Below are 22,468 nucleotides of genomic sequence, written 5' to 3' on the forward strand. Positions count from 1 at the left end.
AATATGAGAAAGTTTATGACCCAGCAGACATTTTTTTCCTGCATGAAAACAGTCCAAGCACTGATCCAGCCTGCACTGTTTCACTCAGCGCTATCTCACAGGTCTCGTTGCTCTGATTGACTGTAGGTGTAATCAGAGGCCTTTTGGTATTTGCTCGTTGATAACAACTCTAGGAAATTAAAAATGAACTGAGAGATTCCAGACTAATATGCATTTGTAATTAAGACTGGTGATGCCAGGCTGATTTCTTCCTTTAGGGAAGAAGAAAATTTGTCTCACAGTTTGAGCATGATGTCTTTAGATGGCTAGGTTAAGCAAAGTGCATCCATATCAACAGTTATTAGCAGTTTGGTTGTTTCAGAGAGGGAAAAAGACTGGATAGGATTGGTATCGGTATTGGCAGATACTCAAGGTTGGAGTATTGGTATTGTATCGGACATGAAAAACCCTGTAATTGACCCGTGGTGCTGCTGCCCAAACTCACAGAAAGTGGAGACACTCAGAGGAGGCGCAAGATGTGACTTTTATTTTGTTTTTCTCTTCTAGTTTTGAGCCTCTTGTTCCTCCCCTGAGCTCTGTTATTCTCTGTCTCACCTCATTATTTCTCTCTCTCTTCATTTTCATCCCACAGTCCCGTTTGACAGTCCACATGAGCGTCTCCAAACCCCCACCGCCCCCCTCCACCTCCCACCTGACCATCCCTCCTTCCTCCACCTCCACCCCTTCCTCATCCGCCTCCTCCCCCTCGGCGACGCCCCACTCCTCCGGTCCCCCCCCTCCCTCGCCGGTCAAAATCTCTATGCAGGAGCACTTTGCCATCAACGTGTGCCCGGGCCCGATCCTCCCCATCCCACAGATCTCAGACTTCTTCCCACGTTTTCACGACTACCCCTGCACGCCACCGCCTCCGAGGGAGAAGAAGATCCTAAAAGAGGAGACTTTCAACGGGGAGACGGGCGGAGGATACAAGGATGGAGAGAGGAGGGGGGACAACGATGGAGACAGGGAGGAGGCGATCGACTCTGATGATGACGACAGTGAGTTCAAAGTTTCTTGGTGGAAAAGTTGTTTAATCTTGTGTGTTTATTCATGTGAAAACTACAAGGAAGAAAAGCAAACTCTTCCAATTCTAAAACTTTGAAAAAGAGAGTCATCTTTTTTTTGTTTTAACTCAAATTGAGTTTTTGTCTTTTCCTGAGAAGCACAACATATGCTTGCAGAGTAATTGTGGATTCAAGCATTTTTCAAAGAGTTTTTGTCAATCCTACTTTATGTGACACAGCAGCTCCGATGATTTATTAGACAATGTAGCGATAGTGGGCCTCAGCCTGCACAGTCTCTGTTCATTCCCAAACAGTAATCAAACAAGACAGATCAATTCATATTAGGCAGCATCATGTTTTTAAGAGGCCATCTGCTACAAATATGACTCAGAGCTTTAGAGTGTGTGTGTGTGAGACTGAGTATGTCTGTCCCTTTTACTGGCAGTAATTGCCGTGGTTTGTGTTGTTTTCAGCCTACCTGGGAACGCTGGAGTTCACCCTGCTCTTTGATCAAGAGAACAACTGTCTTCATTGTACTATTCACAAGGCAAAGGTACACACCATTTCAATATCTTCTTCCTATAAACAGACTTCTGTCTGTCTGTGTCTGTGTGGTTGCATAATCCTCCTTGAAGTCCCAATGAAAGCAATTCTCCTGTAACGCTTTGCACAAGACGTCAGACTGCTTTCTCTCAACCTTTTTAAAGTAACGTGTTCGCCACACGCAAGCTGCGCCTTGTCAATTCATGACTAAATCATCTTGTGGCACTATGAAATGTTGGATAGTGTTGCTAGTGTCAGAGACATTTGGTAGGGCCATCGTACAAGGACACGAGCATTGCATTTCATATTGTTTTGTCACATGATGTTAATTATGTAAATCTCACTGAGCGGTTCCCGTGAGGACAACACAAAGGAGTCAAGGATGGTAGAAAATAGTGGCATGGAAGGAAAACACCCAGGAGCGCTATTGAGATGTAACTACTGTAGAGGAGGTCTGTCATATCCGTCTTTTTCTGACCCTGTCAGTTGTGTGAAGTGTTTGAGGGCATGATGACGTCACCTTTGACACTACAGTATGTGCGTGTGTCTGTGTGTCTCTGCTTGTGTCCACAGGGACTGAAAGCCATGGACTCCAATGGACTGGCCGATCCATACGTCAAGCTTCATCTTCTCCCCGGGGCTAGCAAGGTCATTGCTCCAACCTTACCTCAGTGGCAATTAACGTAACATGCTACCACACTGGGCTGTCCCAGACACTGACACTCCCTCAGGAAAGTCCCACATCGCACACACACACACACACACACACACACACGCGCACACACTGCTGACAGAAGATCATTTATTAATAAAAGACTAAAAATAGGAAACATTTCATACATAATTCAACTTAAAAAACAACTACTTAGCCTACTTTTTGAAGAAAAAAAACAGTCCCTCTTGTTGATTCAGACGCAATGAAAAGGTCAAAATACTCTTGCAAAAAAGTAACATGGCAGCGGGGTGATTTAATGTGTCGTTTCAAGCCGTTGAGCGGGGAGCATTTCGGTTGGTTACCGCTTAATGTGGCTCGTCCAATGCTCCGCTTTATCAAGCACAAACACGTTCTGGTCTGCTGCTCGGCTCTTGTCTTGTTTTCAGCTCAAGCAGCGGGGAAGATAAGGCTTGCCACAACAGCAACCCAACGCTACGGCAGAATGCAACCTGTTGTCGGCCATTTTGGCTCAAGGTTGACACGAAATGAGGTTATGATAAGTGCGGGGAGGACGTCGAGCCAAGATAGGTTGAACGAGGCAACTGTCTGGGGTCTAAGGTGCTAACAATAACAACGTCTGGGGGATTTTTTGTCCTCCAGCCTTCCTCTGTCTGTCTTCTCTCCCATTGTTATCGCTCTCCTTTCCCCACTTTCCACCCCTATCTCTGTCTCTATCTCACTATCTGGCTGTGACCCTCTTTGACCTTGAAATACCAACAGTGTGCGGAGAGAGAAAAGGGAGACAACTGAGAGGGAGGAAAAAGGGGGGAGAGAGAGAGATAGAAGGGGAGAGAGGGAGTGGAGAAAGGGAGGGAGGGAGAGACGGATGAGGGGAGGACAGCAGCAGGTGGTTGTCATGGAAACAGTGAGGATTGTTACACGGCTCACGTCAACAGGCAAGTGTTGACGGGGGGAGAGGGGGGGGTAGAGGTGGTGGTGGTGGGGGGGCGCAGAGAAAGCGTCAATGAGTAGGTAAGTACCCATGAACAGCCGTTTGTTAAATACCCAGCAGCAGGCGGGGTAGGGGTGGGGGGGGGGGTGGGGGGGGGGCACATCACTTGAAAAGTATGAGCGTGCACGTGTAGAAGTGAGGATGACGGAGACACACTTGCACACCTACTCCATGTCCACATTCACACCGCAAACGTTGCAGTGAGTAATCCAGAACACAAAAGCCTTCAGTTTCTGTGAAAGGACTGAGTTGTCGAAACACAGAGAGCAGAGTCACACGTCTCCTCTGCCCCGCTCATTTTCCCCTCTTCCCACCCTCACATCTTCTCCCTATTTAACCACTATACAGTCATGCATGCTGTCTGTGTGATGTCGAACACACACTGCAACACATGCGGCGCATGACCTTGCGTATATATACAGACGCATGCTAAGGCTTTGGTCACAGTCACACGGAGACGCTGCCTTCATCCGTTCCTCCTTCTCTATCGCTCTCTCCCTCATTCTCACACACAAACATGTGCGGACACAGTACTTGCCGGAGCCTCTGTGTTGGGCATTGGTATTTTAATCTTCTCCTTCCTTAGCTGAGGTGCATGGAAGATTCACTAAAAGCCGGGCTCTTCATCCGCAGCTATGGGATTGAGAGGGAGAGAGTGTGTGAAATAAGTAAAAAAAAAAACATCCATGCAGACAGATGGAGAGAAAGAAATGTGATGGACAGATGGAGGGCTAGAGATAAAACATTTAGAAACAGATGCAAAAGCGCCAGTGTAAAGGGAAAATGGAAGCAGGGAGTGACAGAGGGCAGGGAGAGGGAACTGGTGTTTAAAGTGTTTGTAGATGTAGCATGTGGCGAGATATGTGTTCAGAGAACCAGCCCAATTCAGTCAATCAGGAGTGATGATTATTTGTGAAATGGCTGTTTTTGTTGAATTGTGCTGGCACACATACAGCTGTGCAACACCGCTGCGAGTCGTGACTCTGCCTTGTGAATGTCTCCTCCTGCACATTAATGAATCAAACAAATGACATGAATCGAGAACACTTGTTCCCTTCATGAAGCGAGGCTCTGGGGGGCTGACTCCTGCAGATAAGCCAAAAAGTTTCCAGCAGAAAATGGAGAATAACAAGCGGACAGTGATGGGAGGAAAGGGAGCAAGAGTGGAAGGCAAGCAGGCACAGGCAGAACAATGGGATGTGGGGACAAGAAACAGACCAAGAGAGAGAAGATGGAAGAGAGGGCTCAGCATCTGGCCCTGAGGCATTAGCAAGAGGCTGACTGTGGCAGGAAGGAGAAACGAAAGCGATGAGGTGTTTATCTGTGAAGCTTCAGAAATGAGAAAGAGTATTTGGAGAGAATAGTATGCACACTCTCTCTACTAGCTGGACATTCAGACTGCTATATGCATAAACACTACTGGTGGAAGATCATTCACTTGAATAAAATAGCAATACCTCAATGTAAAGTAAATCTGGATACCCAATACTGAAATGTATGTTGAATTTTACAGTTCCAGTTAAGATGTTTCTTTATATTTCTCCACTTTATTTAGTGTTGGAAATTTAAAAGATTAGACTGTCAGTGCTCCATATTTTCTTTTTGTCAACAACCCCCATGAAAAAGACAAAACTCAACAATGCATCAGTCCCTCTCTCAATACTTTAAGACTTCTCCATGCCAAGCTGTGGCACTCCGCCCCAAGCAAAAGTGTTCCTACTGAAGATGCAAATCTTTAAAAAATGGGTCACAAAAACATACTTTCAAATAAATCACTCCCTTAAAGCTGGGCACTGTAGTTCAGGGGCCTGTTCCATTGAAGCAAGTTCAATAAATAAGCCTGTCAGTTAAGCCGGGCTCAGACTACAGGAGTTTTGGGCAGATTTTACCCCAATTCACCCCGCAGTCGCAGCAGATGACGATTCCAAGCAATGAGGTTAGCAGTTTGCATGCTACTATTGACAGTTAAACTGTTACTGCCAGTTTTTGCTAAGGCCAGACAACTTCTTTTGACCACATTTCCCTAACCATTTCCTTCTCCAGACTCGTTCAGCATTCTGCTTCTGTTTTTTCTTACTGCAAAGCATCACTACAGCAAGTTGTTGCACCACCTCGATCTCTGTTTGTTTGCGTCTGCTTGTGATCACTTTCGGAGGTGCGTTGCTCCCACTGTTGCAATTATCTTAATAATATTCAGTCGTGTGCGATGCACCATTATTTTAAATTGTGCTGATGTTTGACAGTGTAGAGAAGTTTACCTGTGAAGATTCTCCTGATGTGTGTGAAGCAACTTAATTTCAATATCTACGCAGATTTTTTAACTCCTATAGCCCGCCCACGGCTTTAGTCAGACTCATTTTTTTCATTTAATTTGTTTCCATCAAGCAAATTCACCTGGTTCATGCATAGCTTGCCATAGTGATGGAGCTTAAACTATGTTGAATTTACTTTCTAGAATCAACTGAAATCAAGTTAGACAAGATGAGGTATAGATTTCTGAGACTGCAGCTTTATTGTGTGTCTAACTGTACACAGTGTTGATACGTGTCATTGCTGAATTTAGTGAATAATGTATAACTTGCACAAGGTTAAATATTCCCCCCGGCCGTTAATTACAAATTACACCATTTAGAGTTTTTGAATTTTTAATGGAGCTTAATGGCACAGAGGAATAATCTAATTTATGTCAGGTAAAGATTATATAGCTTTATGTTATATTATACTTTTACTCTTTAACTGGATTATTTACATTGAGGAAGAAAATATGGAATATGCCAGACTTATCCTTTAGCATCTTGTATTTTATATCGTCACTCATTAAAATCTAAATCTTCAGAATCACTCTATATTTTGAGAATAATAAGATAAAATATCAGAAAATTGAAACACTCAAGTAAAGCAGAGGTACCTCAAATTCCACTAACAGTACTTATACTTCCCGCCACAGATAGCCACTCCTGCCGCTCATAACAGACAATTAGTTCTACCTATGGCTCTATTAGGTCTTATTAACCCACATTTAATGACAAGAATGTGTCTGTGTTATGCCAGAGGTTCAGCTCTGCAAGAGTTGTGAGGAATTTATGTATCAAGGGAGTGAGTAAAAGTGCATTTGGTTTTGGATTCATGCCTAATTTCTTGAAGGGTTTATAAACATTAAAATACATACAAGAGAAAATCCAAAATAAAGACTCGAAGATGAATACATCCTTAAGGCAATCATGGGAAATGAGGCAGCAAGTGGCTGCAAACTTTATTTATGGATGGTGGAGCTATTAAGGGCTCGTGGGCATTTCCTCTCCCAAAAGCTTTAATTTTTCATGCTGAATGTGTTGTGCAACGTAATTGGCTGCGGTGTTGTGTTTGAGACACAGTGATTGTTTTGGACGTCTGACTGGTGCTAATGCACTGTCTTATCATGTTGGGGAGGAGACAGATGGACAGGTGAGGAGAGGGAAGCCTCGTGTCCTCACACTCTCCTCTACAAAGTAGGCAGCAGATGTCTGCGATTTCCTGTGGGACAGAGATAAATGATGTTTCCCCACTCTTTCTCTCCCTCTCCTTCTTTCTTGATCTTTCGGTGTCACTCGTTTTGCTTCCTTTTCATGATCTTTTATTCTCTTTCTCTCATTCTGATCTGACGAGATTCGCTCCTTCACCCTCATTCCTCTTTTCTTCTTTTGATTCGTGCCTTTCCATCAATTTCTTTTCATATTTCTTTTCTTCTTTGTCTCCTCAGGCAAACAAGCTACGCACAAAAACCCTGAAGAATACGCTGAACCCAGTGTGGAACGAAACACTGATATATCATGGCATCACAGCAGCTGACATGACCACCAAGACGCTCAGGTAGGTCCTCCGCTCTGAATTTAACTCTGGCCAGCAATTAGCACTATTCCCCAGACAGCCAAATGACCAGTTTATTATGCGGAGAATGAAGATTCATGCTTCCAATCCCCCAGTGAACGGCCAACAGCCGTCCATGTCTCCCAATGGGCATTTCCAGGTAATTCATTATTTCAGCCAGGCGACGCTAGCCAACTGTTCCACTTGCTGGTGCTGCAGTAACAGCTCAGGTGTTGCTGCACGGCCAGTCTCCGCCCCCTCCTTCCCACAGTGCTCTCCGTATGGAGTGATTGAGGTCAACCGTAGCCATCTTGGCCCAAAAAGTCTGACGCACTCGCGTCAGCCTGCATGTGTAAGTTGATTCAGAGACGGAGTTTCGTGTGTGTTTTGTTTGTGAACGTGTGCGCTGCGTACAATCAGTGTCAGTTTGCTCAGCAGATTCATAATATGGTTGGATGGTATTGTTTATCCTGAGGAAACACAAGCGCGGACACACACGCATCCCGTCTGCACCGCACACACAAATGCAGGCAGTCAGGTGTGTGCTTATCCTCTTGTGTGTATGTCAAGGGCAATCACCGGCAGGAAAGAACATGCATGGCCCCTCCTCTGTACGTAGAGAAAACACGCACGAACGCAAACGATACACGTCCTTGAGCTTTTACAAACACACACATTCAGAAATAACATTTACTCTCCCTCCCCACACAAACACACACATATACACGGACAGCAGCATGATGAGACACCATTCGAACTAGAGGAAACCCACCTGACCTCTGTTCAAGGACATAGCCTACAGACACAAACCAGCATGGGGGCTCTGGGAAGCCAAAACGAGGAAGTGGAGGAGGAGTGTGACCAGTGTCAAGCAAGAGAGAGAGGGGGTGACTGCCAAGATCAACAAAGAGAGCAGGAGGAAAAGCGTGAATGATGTCAAGTGACAGATAAGGCGGTGTGGAAGAGGAAACTAGTGAGGCCAAGATTGAGGAAAAGGACAGAATGGAGGGATGGAGAGAATCCATGAGTCAATTGAAAGAGAAGGAGAGAGATTGGCTCACAGCGAGTGTAGTGAGATGGATAAAGTGATGAATGAGGAAATTCACTTAGCTGAGAAAAAAGGGCGAGTGATGGGGAGGAGTTTACTCAAAGGGGAGCCAAAAAACGAAAGAATGAGGACAGTGAGAAATACGTGAGACAGCAGGGGTGAATGAAACGCCGTCTGACAGCGAGGAACGGAGGGGAGAGCAAGCGACAGACAGAGAGAGAGAGAGAGAGAGAGAGAGAGAGGAAAAATATCTGCTCAAACTCTCTGTGGATGTGTTCAGGCGCCAGCACGATGCCTCAGCCAATAGACAGACTTTGTTCTCATTACTCCACAGAAAGCAGCGAACAGTCAGAGAACGGTGAAACAGAGAGAGGGATCCCCAGAGAGATGTTTACTCACTGGGTTGCGCCCGCTCAGCCGGTCCCAGCATGGTGCAGAGGCGGGGATGCTTTACTCTTTGATCCATGTGCTCTGTAAACTGCTGATCGGGACGACTCTGTCCAGACTCTCTGTAGACCTGCCTCAAGGCTTGGACGGAACAGAGTTTATAGTTAAACTGGGCCATACTGCAGTCTGAGCAATCCCTTCCAATTTCAGATAAATGAGTTTTCATTCAGGTATTGTTTTTGTAATCTTTCAGATTTCACTCCTGGTTGATTTGGTGAAACCCCCATGGCCATGCACTTTTTAATATGACAGCAAGCATCTAGTGGCTCAGCTAATTTGATAGAAAAGCCATAAAACAGACGAGCAACTGGTGCATCTGTTTACAGTGCAGCCAAACAAACTGTTGTTTTAGTCAAGATGACAGACACATAGTTAGGATGGTTTCACTGAAAATCAAACAGATGCAGAGTAGGATTATTCTGCATACCTTCAGTGGATTGGATCTAGCAACTACCTGGCATTGCTTGGTACTAAGCCTCGTTTTGATCTGCTTCCAAAAATCAACCCTGAAGGCTTTGCAAAAGGAACAGCCACTATCCTGGTGACTAACAGACGTAAATGGAAGCTGCTCAGTCTATTTTTGCTTAAATTTGCATGTAGATTTTTATGCAGAACAGTATCCTGTCCTGGTATTTTAAGAGCAGCTAAGCTAACAGCTACGTTAAGTTAGCTCGCTTGTCTGCATGCGCAAAGAGCTCACTGCACTACACAGCTGTTCACATTCCCCTTGAATTGGGTTGTAAGTTGCCAGTTTGGGGTGAGAGATATTGTTTAGAGTGTAGATTGTGTTTTAAAGAGGATCTGGCAATTTGGATGACGTCAGACAAACATGCAAAACATATTGGTTACCTTTAGTCATAATAACTTTTGAGGGCCAAGCAGCAGCGTAAAGTGACTATGATAGGCTGCAAGCAAAAAAAATTCTTGGGCCCTCTCCTCTGGCTTAAAGGCACGATCACACACAAAAATGAGATGTTTACATAGGCTGTCACGATAAACAGCAGGCAATGTCATTGGGCAAAATTAGCATAATTACCCAGCAATCCTTTCACCTCTGTAATTTTTCAAGAACAAACAAGGGTACTGAATGAAATAAGGGGAAGAATTTCTTTATTTTTCTAAGTAGAGGAAGTTTGGCAACATTTTAATCATTGCTAATAAATTGTTCATAATTACCAAATACACTGTAAGTGTGACACAAATGGTCCTAACTCATCAGGGTTATGATTTCATGCTGAAGAGGTGAACGAAGTTATGAATATCTGTGTTTACACGCACCTACAGTAAATGACCAATGGGGCCCACATCCAATGAGGTGGGGGCCCTGAGTTATTGGCCCCTCTGGCCGTCTGGACCCAGGTGCACTGAACCAGCTGCATTGTCGATAGTTTTCCAAATTCTGGGAGTTTCCCAGGAGAAACAACAAAACCAGAGGGCACCTGGAGATGACCTTGAAATATGAGAGAAACCCAGGAAAAACAGTGTTGGCAGGTTTATGAGAATCCAACGTGCTTAGGTAGGCAATCTAAACCCAGTCTGGGAATGGCAGACTCAGCCACTCAGAATAACTATGAAAGAAATATGAATACTATAACTACTGAATATATTGACTGGCTACTGCAGAAAACTGCAGACCAGAAATAGTAGAAAACACGGGGTTTCATGAAAATCTTTTGTGATTATGTCTTTAAGCAGTTTCTCACTCTTTGTTACTTCAGCCCACATCAGAGACAGTGATAAAAGCCAGAGTGGACTTTTGAGTCATTAAAAGTTTCTTTCACTTCTCTACTTTCTTTTTCTCTGTCAAGTCCATTCTGCTGCTCCGCTCTTTGTACTGCAGGGTAAATGCTGGGAAGAGATTTATGCGGTGTGCAAAGTGAAGGGAGAACACTGTTGTGCATTTATTTATTTATTTCGCCATTCATTCACTCATTTGCAGTTGCGCTGATTATATAAAGCCATTATGCCGAAGCAAAATGCACTTAAATAGAAAGGGGTGGCTAAATAGAAGCTGGTTATGAAATGGCTTGGAGAAAAAAAAATCTGAAAGTTGTAACAGCATTCTCTTTTTTTTATATTCTGTGTTCACCTATTCCTCTGTGTGCAAACTTTATCTCTAAGGGCCACTGGAGGTCCAGTCTGTTATTAAGAATGAATCAGCTGAGTAAACTAATAGCTAATGTCCTCAATCCAGACTTCACGGTTGGCCTCATACCGGCTAATCCTTCAATTGGTGCAGCAAGGCTGCCTGAGGTGCTCAAGTCTTGAGTGAAAAATCCAGCAAACTGGAAGTTATTTAGTCTGTTATTGAGTCGTAAAATCATAATTGTCTCATTTGAAATCTCCGGTGAAAATCTGCTTGTTTCAAGGCTGTTGCAAATTTCAAAAAAATCCCCAGAAACACAAGAGACTGCACCAGGAACCGGGAAGTAGATTTATGGGTCTCCTTTGAAGTCTGAAAATGAGACAGATTGAGTTGATCTGAAGATGACATGATTTTAAGATTACGTCCACATTCTCTCTCTATCAGTCTCTGCTGTGTGCCTCTGCCCCAGGGCAAATTTCAAATGATTTAGGACTCAGTGACAGTTATAATGTCCTTCCCCTCATTTAAATAACTTGACGGTTCACTTTTAAAAGATGCACAAAAATGAGGTGAATTGTACATTCATGACTTTGGGGAGAATTTCTTCTTAAGGCTCGTTTAGGCTTTTATCACTAAAATGATTATCAGGCTGCCAGTTAGCGGAGGAGGAGAGCATGTGGAGGTGTTGTGATGAGGGGTGGGTATAAGGAGATTGTGTGTGTGTGTGTGTGTGTGTGTGTGTGTGTGTGTGTGTGCGTGTGTGTGTGTGTGCGTGTTAAAGGACTACCAACATGATGTCACTGCCAGGTCTAGTCTCTCTCTCAATTTCTTCCCTCTATCTCTCTGTCCCTCTGTCAGGCTTCGTAATAGACTCACACTGTCCTCGGCTGTGGGGAGATAGGGACAAATATAGGACTTGATTTGGTATTGGATGGAGGGCGAGGCTGAGATTGGCTACTGGAAGCCTCAGGTGAGATGTATAGTCGGGTACTGATAGGATCAGGGAGGGGGGGGGGGGGGGGGATAAATCTTTGATTAGATGTTAGATGTCAGGATGAGAATGATATTTTTGGGTCGGTGTGCTTTCTTTTTGCACTGCTAGTGGCAAAGTTAGTCTGTCGGTCAAATCACCATTTCCGGACTGAAATACCTCCACAACTGATATATTGCCATTTTATTGACATTTGTGCAGACGTTCATGGTCCCCAGATGAAGAATCCTTCTGCCTCTGGTGGTCCTCACACTTTTCTCTAGATTCACCTTTGTGGTTTTAACTATAATTTCTCAAAAATGATTGGATGAATTGCCATGAAATTTTGTACAGACGTCCATGTCCACCTCAGTAATATCAGGGCTTCAGAGTGCGACACATTTGGGACCAAAAGTCTGTCAAGTGTGACTAAACATTTTCATTGGTCCCACACCAGACTGTGTGTGTGTGTGTGTGTGTGTGTGTGTGTGTGTGTGTGTGTGTGTGTGTGCGTGTGTGTGCGTGTGTGTGCGTATGTGTGCGTATGTGTGTGTGCTGGCATAAAATGCCCCTCATAGTGCGTGTGTGCGTGTGTGTGCGCGTGTGTGCGCGCGTGTGTGTGTGCGTGTGTGTGCGCGTGCGTGCGCCATGTTTAAAACATGGTGGTAATCCAGATCTAATCATCTATAATAAGTGTAAATAGCTAAAATCATTAAATGAACATGCCTCTATAATTAGAATGCATTTCTTCTGTGTTTTCAAAAAATGAAATTGCTTTTTCATCATCATTATTAATATTTCATTGCACAAAAAGCGAGTTGGCTTTTATTTGTAACTGCTGACATGTGGTCCAGGGCACTCTTTAAATTTACTGTGAAGTAAGAAAGTATTGATGCCAGAGAAGTTGTTAAATGGCTCATAAGCACAATTTAAGCTCCAATCTGACGAATCATACAAATGATTCATGCATGGGGACAGTTGTTTAATAATGTTACCATTAAAGTCAGTTTTATGTTTACACTTTTTTGAGACCATTAAAGAAATACTTTCACATGTACAGACTTCTCACAGGGGGGCTAAAACTCCCTGATAAACTAATGTTTCTCATGAGACAGATTTTGTCAGTGACTCCATGTGAAATTTGGCACCACAGGTTGGACAGATTCCACAAGCAGCTTTTTGGTTTTTAGAGGAATTCCAAGACCGGAAAATGTGTTGGAGAGGGTGCAAGAAACAAAAAAACCGATAGAGCTGAGAAGAGAAGAGACCAAAAGTTTGGGCGTTACTGGTGTCACATTTCACGGCAACCTTCGTCTCATCACAGACACCCTGCATGTATGACAGAGCAAAGGCACATAAATCATCTGACAGCCGTGGTCATGAGTCAGAGTTATTCTGAAGCTCCTGCTAGAGATACTCATCCGTTATGACTAAAAGGCTGGAACCAGCATGTCAAATGTCCAAATGTCAGAGGGACAGGAAGAGAACAGGAAGAGGGGGAAGGTGTGCATGTGTGTGTTTGTGCATGTGTGTCTAGAGCCAGAGAGAGAGGTTGAGAAGAGAGAGTGAAGAGCGAGGAAGAAATCAAGAGCAGTGACAGTCCATGTGGGAATATTTGAGCACAGAGGGAATATTGTAGCAGGTGATGTGCTGTGAAGACTATACTGTAGCTGATGGAATATTCACCCTCCATCAAACATCACCATCAGTTTAAACAAGTGCGCCTTGTGAAGGAAATCATTTCACAGAACAGTAGCAATATAGACAGATACTGATTCACTTCTCTCTTTTTAGATTTAGGGGACAACCAAAGAGAGACACCTGCATGGCTGTGAGCTCTTCAGACTGCTAGCCCAAAAATCTGGAGAGCAATAAAACCCAATGAAATGTGATTTTTTTTCAGATCCAAAACACATTTGGAGGTGGCTTGAAATGAGATTCCAATCGGATTTCTACAGTCTGGCTGCTCTGGCCACTCAAATCAGATTTCAAAGTATCTTTTGCATCACTTGCAAGATGGCCACAGAGCTTGCTATATGTCCCCTGGTGCACTCTAAAATTAGCAAGCCACCTATCCTCATCGAAGACTATACGTTCCCACTTGTAGTGAACCATGCTCACCATTGTAAGGCAGTATTTTCCTTGTTTATATTTTTCCAGCAAATTCATAATATAGCATGCCAGCAACTCTGACATACTAACACACTTCACATTACACGGAACCTGTTCGGTTTTTCCAGTTCCACCCAAGCACCTGGGTGCCTATATGCACTCCCCAGAATGAATTTCCACCCTGTGTTCAATATCACGTCTACATGTATTCATATATTTATCTCTGACATCTGGTTTGTCTGGTGCAATGGAGGGGTTGACGGCTTGACATTGCGATTGTTTAGAGGGCAAAATGATGGAGTGATATTTCACATGCTTCCACGTCCATACATAGCAATGCTAAACAGTTACTGGCACTCATGTCGCTATGGTGATGTTGGGACATACAAATCTGATATGATTACTTGCAGAAACCTGTACGGCCTGTCTTGTTTTTCAGTAAATCTTTGAACTCAGTAACACCCTCAAAGCACAAAAGTCACCATAAATAATATGAATAACACATAATTTATGCAGGCTAGCACTCCCGCCTCATAGCGAGAGGTTCGTTTGCGTGTTCCCCCCAAGTTTGGGTCTCTCCGGGTCCTTCAGCTTTCTCCCAAAAACATGAAGCTTAGGTTTAATTGGTGACTCTAAATTGCCCGTAAGAGTGAATGTGAGCTTGAATGGTTGTCTGTCTCTATGTGTCTGCCCTGTGATAGACCTGTCCAGGGTGTACACTGCCTCTCGCCCAATGTCAGCTGGGATCGGCTCCAGAAGTTAAGGATAATGGATGGAAAGATGATAATGTATGTCAGTGAACTGAAAGCAGTCCTTTTAATTTATTCTACCCAGATGCAACACAAAATCAATGTCCTTTACACTGATTACCTGCTTAAAACAATCTCTTTCCACTAACGGGTTTCGCTTACGACATATTACTGTCTGATAGCGTAACAGCCGAGAAGGAACTGATTGCAATCCTTTGGAAACCCTCTTTTTCTCTTCAGCAGTCACGCAGTCATTCTCATAATTCACGAGGCTGCTCACGTGAAACCACCGGGAACTCGTCTTGTGTTGCAGATGGAGGCGCTGATTGATTGTTCAGATGCACTTTGGATATATTTGGCACAGTCTACGCCTGCTTCACAATAACGAGCCGAGCAAAAGCAGCGGCTCGGGGTTCATCTGTAACTCTTCACTGACTCACCTGCTTCTTTTTTTTTTCTATATCTCTGCATCTGTATGCATGCGAAGGCTGTGTGTGTGTGACATGGACAGACTCGGACGAAATGAATTCATCGGAGAGGTTAGAGTGGCTCTGAAGAAACTGAAAGAGGGCGAGAACAAGCGCTACAATATGGGCCTGGAGAGAATTGCACAGGTAGGTACATTATGTGTGTGAGAGCATGCACATACATACCTAATGGGTTCCTTTGGACATTTATATCAAGATGTCTCCTCTTTCCATTGTGCATGTTTGCCTGGGGGCTATCGGTCATCAATTTCAAACACTGCATGATAATGTGTAATGGATATTCACCTGGAGGCTCAGTAACCATGATGGCTCTCTCTCTCTCTCTCTCTCTCTCTCTCTCTCTCTCTCTCATTCCAGAATAAAGAAACGAACAATCAAACGGTGGAGCAGGGAGCTGTCGTAGCAGAGGAGGAGGTAAAATCGGCTTTTATCATCACCAATCTTATTATTACCACTTTCAAGCAAAACATGCATCACTGTAATTTCCCATTACTCTCATATATCTGATATGTTTTCTTATCTGTTCAGCAAATGTAATCTATCCTCTATTTTCACCATGCTTAAAGGAAAAGAACGTTTAATTAGGTTTTTTTATTTTTTTTATCAGTGTATGTGTCTGAGGCATGAGCTTTAATAGACTCACAGCACTCCATATAGCAACATGTTGTAAATTACACCAAGGCTGCCGCTCCAGTGGTTTCCTCCTCTGGTGGTCGTTATCTAATTCCTCTTTGTGATTTTAGAGACAGTGGCTAATAGCTTTTGGTCTCTGATTAGACTCGGTTTACGGTTCAACCTGGAGATTAAAAGGAGAAAGGAGTGGTATCGTGCTCAGATAAAGCCTTTAATTACAAGCTTTAATTTGAATACTCCTGTTGCCCATACATAAAAAACGATATCCTATTGTGAATGTATGATGTTGCAGCATATTACGGTTATTTTAATTCCATTTTCATTTTATTGATGTTCTATTTGTGTTGCTTTGAGTAAAAAGTGTTTTTGACATACCCTGCTGCAGGATCCCCACTGTGTACTCACTGAAGAGGTAAAACGACAGGTTGAAAACAGGTGCTGTGTCTGACACTGTTGCTTTCTGTGTCCCCAGCGTGGCCGCATCCTGGTGTCACTGTGCTATAACACAGAAAAGGGCTGCCTGCTGGTTGGGATCATTCGCTGCGCCCATCTGGCCGCCATGGACTCCAACGGCTACTCTGACCCCTTCGTCAAAATGTAAGTTGTGCCTGATATTCGTGAACAAAGCTGGCACCCTACAAATTGCAGCAAAAAGTCAATGTGCTCAGCCCAAAACAAGGGGGTGCAGGGCAACAATATGCACTATTTTAAAGCTATAGAATGGCTAAAAATCTGTAACATTATTTGAGGAAAATATGACAGTGTCCGTGGGAAAATAAATCATCCTGTAGAGCCTTTTTTGTGTCCAATTGTTCTCCAACAGTCATCATCATTTTGAAACCATGAGAGCATAAAAACAGCTTTTTATACATCAACGACACAGACAGAAAGCAGAGGAGAGATGTTTTTATGAGGTCCATACCTTGACCTGTTATTTGCTACCCAAAGCCCAAAAAAGTCCCAAAAACAGCAACATAAGAAGAAAATGAGGAGGGCAGGGTCTCTTATGATGATTGAGAGGGATACTTTACTTTGTTTTTGTTTTTTTAAGGAAAATACTGCATAATATACCTTTAGTCATTAGCTGCCATCTGGGGATACTGAAGGAACACCCTGTTGAAAAATGTTGGCAGTGAACATGTTGTCAATGTTGTGGAATATTAGATTAGGAAGGTGTTTATTAGATTCCAAACAGCTTCATCTCGGAAATAATTGACATGATATTCTGGGCTGTGTTGTATACCAAAATAAAGTGAGAAATGCTAGGATAAGTCTGTTTCCAGATACAGAGAATAGAAAAAGAAACATTTTAAAAAACATCGAAAAAATCAAGTTCCCCCTCGCAAAAAACTACCGACCTCAATAAGAGCTGAAACACAGAAGGAAAAAAGCTTCAAACTTCAAAAACTTCATTTCACAAACAGACAGCAAAATGTTTCTCCAAAGATATAATACTCATGTTTGTTTTCTGATGAGTTTCTGGAGCTGTTGCATCACCAACCATAACACCAACAATTTTTCCAGCTTTGAGCAATTTTCTTTTGTGTACATTCACAGCTCACTTTAAAAACAAGCATTTCTTTTCGGGTATACTCGACCACTGTAAAACCACCACATACACAGAATCTGTTTAGAAACAGTGTGCAGTTTGGACACAGCTGAGGTTGGAGGTTCTGTGAGAGTTACAGAACGTAACCTTTGTTCTGTTTCACATAAGCTTTGTCCTTTAACCAGCCTGACAGGATGGCGTGGGCGCAGCCAGATGCCCTGCTTTGACACCAGCAAGCCACAACACCCACAAACCGAATGTAAAGCTGCTATAAGCCTCACTGGCCACACGCACTAAAACTCTGGCTCACTGACTTGCTGGAGAATAAAACCATGATGTCTGATCGGCCAGATGTCACTGCAATCCCAATCACACTGCAAGAAAAACAGTTTACACTTTACAGCTGGAACAGTTAGTCCAATGTGTCTGCAACAATCTTGATAATCAATGCATAGTTGGGGAGTCTTTTTAAACAAAGAAGCCAGACTTTCACTTGTTCCAGCATCTCCAGTGTGAGGATTTACTGCTAGACTTATTTTTCCAATCATACCGTGCTGCCATTCTGTCAGACTGAGTATTTCTCTCAGTCAATGCAAAGCTTTTTCAAACACAGAGCCGAGGAAAGGCAGTGTCAGAAAGTGTCCGACACTGCACACCTGAGCCAACCTGCCTGTAAGGCATGGGTGGTGTCAGATAAAACCCACACGGCTCAATCTCTGATCTGCCCGGTGCACTTAAATACCAACAGTGCAGGCAGTGAGAGAGCTCCCACACAGGACAACCGATCCTATAACCAATGCCACCTCCAGTGGTGGGAGGCTTCCAGGCAGAACGAGCTCCAGGTTGTTGAAATTGCATCTAAAGGAAGTTTTAACGCAGAGAAGCTCAACCTGCTTTGCCGTGATGCCACAGGAGGCCAGTTAATACACAAACATTAATAATATTTATCAGATAAAATAGACTGGAAAGACTCATCTTTCTTTGGAATTCTTTATTTTCAAATTAACTTACTTATTGCTTTGACTACATTTAAAATACGTTATATAACCTTAAAACATAGCTGGAACGTCTTCCATCATGCAATCACTTGAACATTGGAATGATTCATAAAGATAAACCATAAACAAGCTGCTCCTACCAGGGAGCTTTGGGGTCTGGGGGAGCCTCCGCTGGCACTTTATTTTCGATAAACAAGCTCTATTTTGATGCTTTTTTAAAAGCACACTGGTACCTCATTTACATTCAAAGTACAAAACCCCCAGTGTGAATCAGTTTATTTTCATTTTAGAAAATGGGCAGCAGGCCACCCTGCACCCCATCCAGCCCGCTGGCCGTAACATGAGCATTACTGTTTTAATGGCTCTAAAGAAGCTTTTAGTTTCTTCCAAAATACTGTGACTGGAATGCAATTCCTGAAGGTTCAATAAGCAACTCTTGACTTGGTGTTGACCCCTTTGACCAACACAGTGTTTGTTTATGCCCTGAGGATGGCTGTAAAAGATGCAGAATGAGAGATGGATTAGCCTTTTGATCCTTTAGTGTTTAATGTAGGTTTAAAGCTTGAGCATGCTTCTGCCGGCGGCTCCCAAATCAATGTGCACTGGTGTCATTCAGAGACTTCTGCTTGGCTGTTTTTGTTTTTTTCTGCTTTCTAATTGCATTTATTTTGTTTTGTATTTTGTCTTTTCTGTTTTCAACCAAGCTCTTGACAGGAAATCTGATCAACTCTTAGCTTTTTTGACAACATGACATACACCTATCCATCACAGCCTCCCTGTGTGAAGTTTACATGTATTATTATCACAGAACGGTGAGTCCAGATTATAAAGAACTGGCTGACCTCATTAATGCACAGCGAATGGAGAGACTGTCCACTCAACAAAAACGAGAGTACCAAGCGTTTCAGCAGATGCCAAAAAAATGATGTTTGTTTACTATGAAGTGACAAAGCCCTCCAGCATCGGAAGTATGACTTGTAGTGTGATGTTTTCCACACAGGAAAGTTGGGACGATTAGACAGGACAATAGAACGTGAGAATTTAACAGAAGAAGCTGCTGTTCATTTCCCACTGACAGTCAATATTTTTGTCTTTAAACCATGATCATGATTGTTCCACAACCTTAAAGACGCCCTGGTTATTATTATAACTATGAGGATGAAGGTCCCCTAACTTTAACAGAGTAAACCATGATGTTTCCCCAGGGCTGGCAGTTTGATCGCTCTGCTTTTCACATGTCAAACTGTCCTTGGGCAACACAATGAATCCATTGGACCACTGAAAGCAAAGAGTAAGAATAGAGCATAGTTTCAAGGCACACAGAGAGGGTGGCAGGCATTTGCATTTAACCAGACAAAGACCTATATTACTAGAGTTGAGTGACATCTACTAGGGATGGGAATAATTAATTGATGATGGATTAATGGTTGTTAATAATTTGGTTGATCACATGGAATTTTTAATCGATCTGTGTGTTTTTTAATTTTATCTATGACTGCATATCAGTAGTCACTGAACTGAATCAGGTATTCAGTTCTGAATAAGCCAATGACCTGATAATTAAGTTGGATAAAGCTACAGTTTGCATACTGAAAGTTGCAATAACAATTATAAAACACACTTACAAGAGTATTAATTTTGAGCAAAACTAGCTTACTGTATCAAACCTTGCTAGCATGAACTACTGAGTTTAATTTGATCCAAAATTTATTTAAAAACAAAACACACTTAATAATATGCAAGATTACTGTGAAAACTAACCTCATGCCTCTTCGGGGGCTAAAACATAAAACATTGAGCTGTTGACGTTATCTTTACAACTTCACATGAGTTAGTTTGATGATCGACAGGATCAAGTCTCTTTTCTTCCTTTCAAAATAAAAGAGTCTGTTATCAAATCAGGCTTTTGCATAGTCCTGTGTATATATATCTTTTATTTTGCCCATGCAGTAATTAATCGATTAATGGATCATTTACGTTATAGATAGTTGGCAGGTTACTTCCAAACACCCATTCCTAACATCTACATGCATGATTAACACATATTGACATGTTCTGATTAACTCTCTGATCTGACACTAAAATTCACACACAACAGGCCAAGTCACGCATAAACCTACAGATGAAACCAGAGCAAACAACTAACATCCAGCTCACAACCAAAACACATCCTGCCGCAAGTGTCAAATCGACATCATATTCATTATTATCACGATGTCAGCTCTCAGGAGATGAATATCTTGCAGAGCCAGTACCTATGACTAGCACAGCGATGCACACGTGTCATGACGTTACTGATAAACAATGCAAATGATAGGTAAATGTCAAATTGCATTGCAGCAGTCAGTGGGAGTGGGTGACAGTGACTCATATCCTTTGGCTTGTTAAGAGTACAAGTTTTGAGAAAAAGCACTGATGCAATTCAGCCTTTTGCTCATAAAAAAATATTATATCAGACTCCAAAATTTACACAGGCTGTGGGCCCCCTGCTTCTGTTGTCTATGACTAAACACCAAATCATTCTTGGTGGTCAAATTATGAAACGCTTCATATAAAAATGCTATCAAAATGCAGCAGTTATTTATTTTGGTGAAAGCTGTAACTCAGTTGGTGGGGACTATACTTGGGGAGGGTTGTGGGTTCAAGTCCATGGGAATGGAGACATCTCTCCATTAGTGAGTATAATGTGTAGGGCTTGAAGACCTCCGGCACGGTGCCGGAAATCCGGCTCGGGATTTTTTTTGGTGTTTTTTTTAAGGTTTTTTTTATCATGTTTAAAAAAAAGAAACCCCACCAAAAACCCTTAGTTAGTTAGATCTGGGTATGACTGGGGAGGGCGGCATTACGGTGGATAGCGCATAGCCTGCCGGAGAAGAAGAAGGCGGCTCATCGGCGAGCGTGCTTTAGGCCCATGTCATTACTATTTCTCAAGAAAGTGACTGGAGACAAATCCAGCGACTCCTTCTTACTCTCTTTTTAACGACTCGTTAAGAAGAGCCGCCGTTAGCGGCAGTTAGCTCTGTAGCAGTACAGTGTGTATGTGCTGCTGCTGCAGGAGAAACTGTGAGCTGTTTGTTTACAACAAGCACCGGACACTCTGTGCACAGTTAGCGCGTACCGTTAATTCACGATCACTATGTTTATGATCAGCGGAGACACTGTGCAAAATAATTAGCCATGCTGCTTTGTTTATGTTCATTTGCTGTGCACAGTTAACAACGGCGATAACCATATGTCACTTCCAGAGTCTCTAAATCGCTCTGGGGGCTAACTTGTGACCGCCCCCCTTCATGCCTCCATGGTTGAGTGGTGAAAACAAGAGGAAGTGCCTTATTGGCTGCCCTTTACACGTGCAAAAAATTATTTGGTGCCCTCTAGGGTGCCCCTTCATACAATAAATTATGATGATGATCCCTCTACCGCAAGAAAATTCAATAACTTGTCTTAATGAGTGCCCTTCTATTGCCCTTTTTCCTGTTTGGTGCCTCCGTGTTTGAAAAAGCGCACGAAAGTGCCCTCTAGAGTGGTGAAAATGAGAGAAAGTGCCTTATTGGCTGGCCTTTACACATGAAAAAACTTGCCCTCTACGGTTCCCCTTTATACAATAAATTATGATGTGCTCTCTAGAGATTCTATAATACAGTATCACCGAACTGTGAAAAATGTTATGTGAGATGTTTGCTCTCATTTAGCTCTCAAAGTGCACAAAATAGATGCATTTTACTTAAAAATGTACAAATTTTCTCCCGGGGGGGGCATGCCCCCGGACCCCCCTACATGGTTTGGTTCGATACTTTTAATTGTCAGTACCATATCATTAACGACTTTGGTCTGGATCTCGTTTTAACTTAATGCTAATATTTCATCATACATGATGCAGCAGAGCTTTTTGCGTGCTTGTGGGGCCCCATGTTGTGCAGAATGGGCCCTTTTTATTTTTTCGCCCTGCCCCTACTACAGTTTGAGTCCGCCACTGTATGTCATAAATGATTGATGCTGTTCCACTTCAACAATCCGACTCTTGTTTTCCATGTCTCCGACCCTCCGAGACCCTTTGATTGATTGATTGATTGCTGATCTGGTGCCAAGACGTAATGTTGATGTGAAGTTGTTTTAGGCTGCATGAACTGCGTATTGTTTTATTTTGAAAGGATTCTGGATTTTCATCTCGTTAACAAGAATGTCAGTTTTCCAGTTATGTATAAAAAAAATTCAGGCACAGGATTTTTCTCTGCTTCAAGCCCTGAATGTGTATAAATCCTGTTTGTGCACATGTGTCATTGAGCCTG

At 42.9% G+C, this 22,468-nt stretch overlaps 1 protein-coding gene across 1 annotated transcript in view; it reads left to right on the forward strand.

Moving 5' to 3' along the window:
* The window catches only part of doc2d (double C2-like domains, delta), a 74,784-nt gene that overhangs the window by 36,055 nt on the left and 16,261 nt on the right, over nucleotides 1–22,468 (forward strand). Inside the window, exons 2-8 of the mRNA XM_059337635.1 lie at nucleotides 632–1,037; nucleotides 1,517–1,596; nucleotides 2,160–2,234; nucleotides 6,993–7,102; nucleotides 14,999–15,125; nucleotides 15,357–15,413; nucleotides 16,105–16,229. Coding sequence (XP_059193618.1) covers nucleotides 650–1,037; nucleotides 1,517–1,596; nucleotides 2,160–2,234; nucleotides 6,993–7,102; nucleotides 14,999–15,125; nucleotides 15,357–15,413; nucleotides 16,105–16,229 — 962 coding nt within the window. The 5' untranslated portion in view covers nucleotides 632–649. The remainder of the gene's footprint in view (nucleotides 1–631; nucleotides 1,038–1,516; nucleotides 1,597–2,159; nucleotides 2,235–6,992; nucleotides 7,103–14,998; nucleotides 15,126–15,356; nucleotides 15,414–16,104; nucleotides 16,230–22,468) is intronic.

Source organism: Centropristis striata, chromosome 1, assembly GCF_030273125.1.
Source record: "Centropristis striata isolate RG_2023a ecotype Rhode Island chromosome 1, C.striata_1.0, whole genome shotgun sequence".
Taxonomy (NCBI): domain Eukaryota; kingdom Metazoa; phylum Chordata; class Actinopteri; order Perciformes; family Serranidae; genus Centropristis; species Centropristis striata.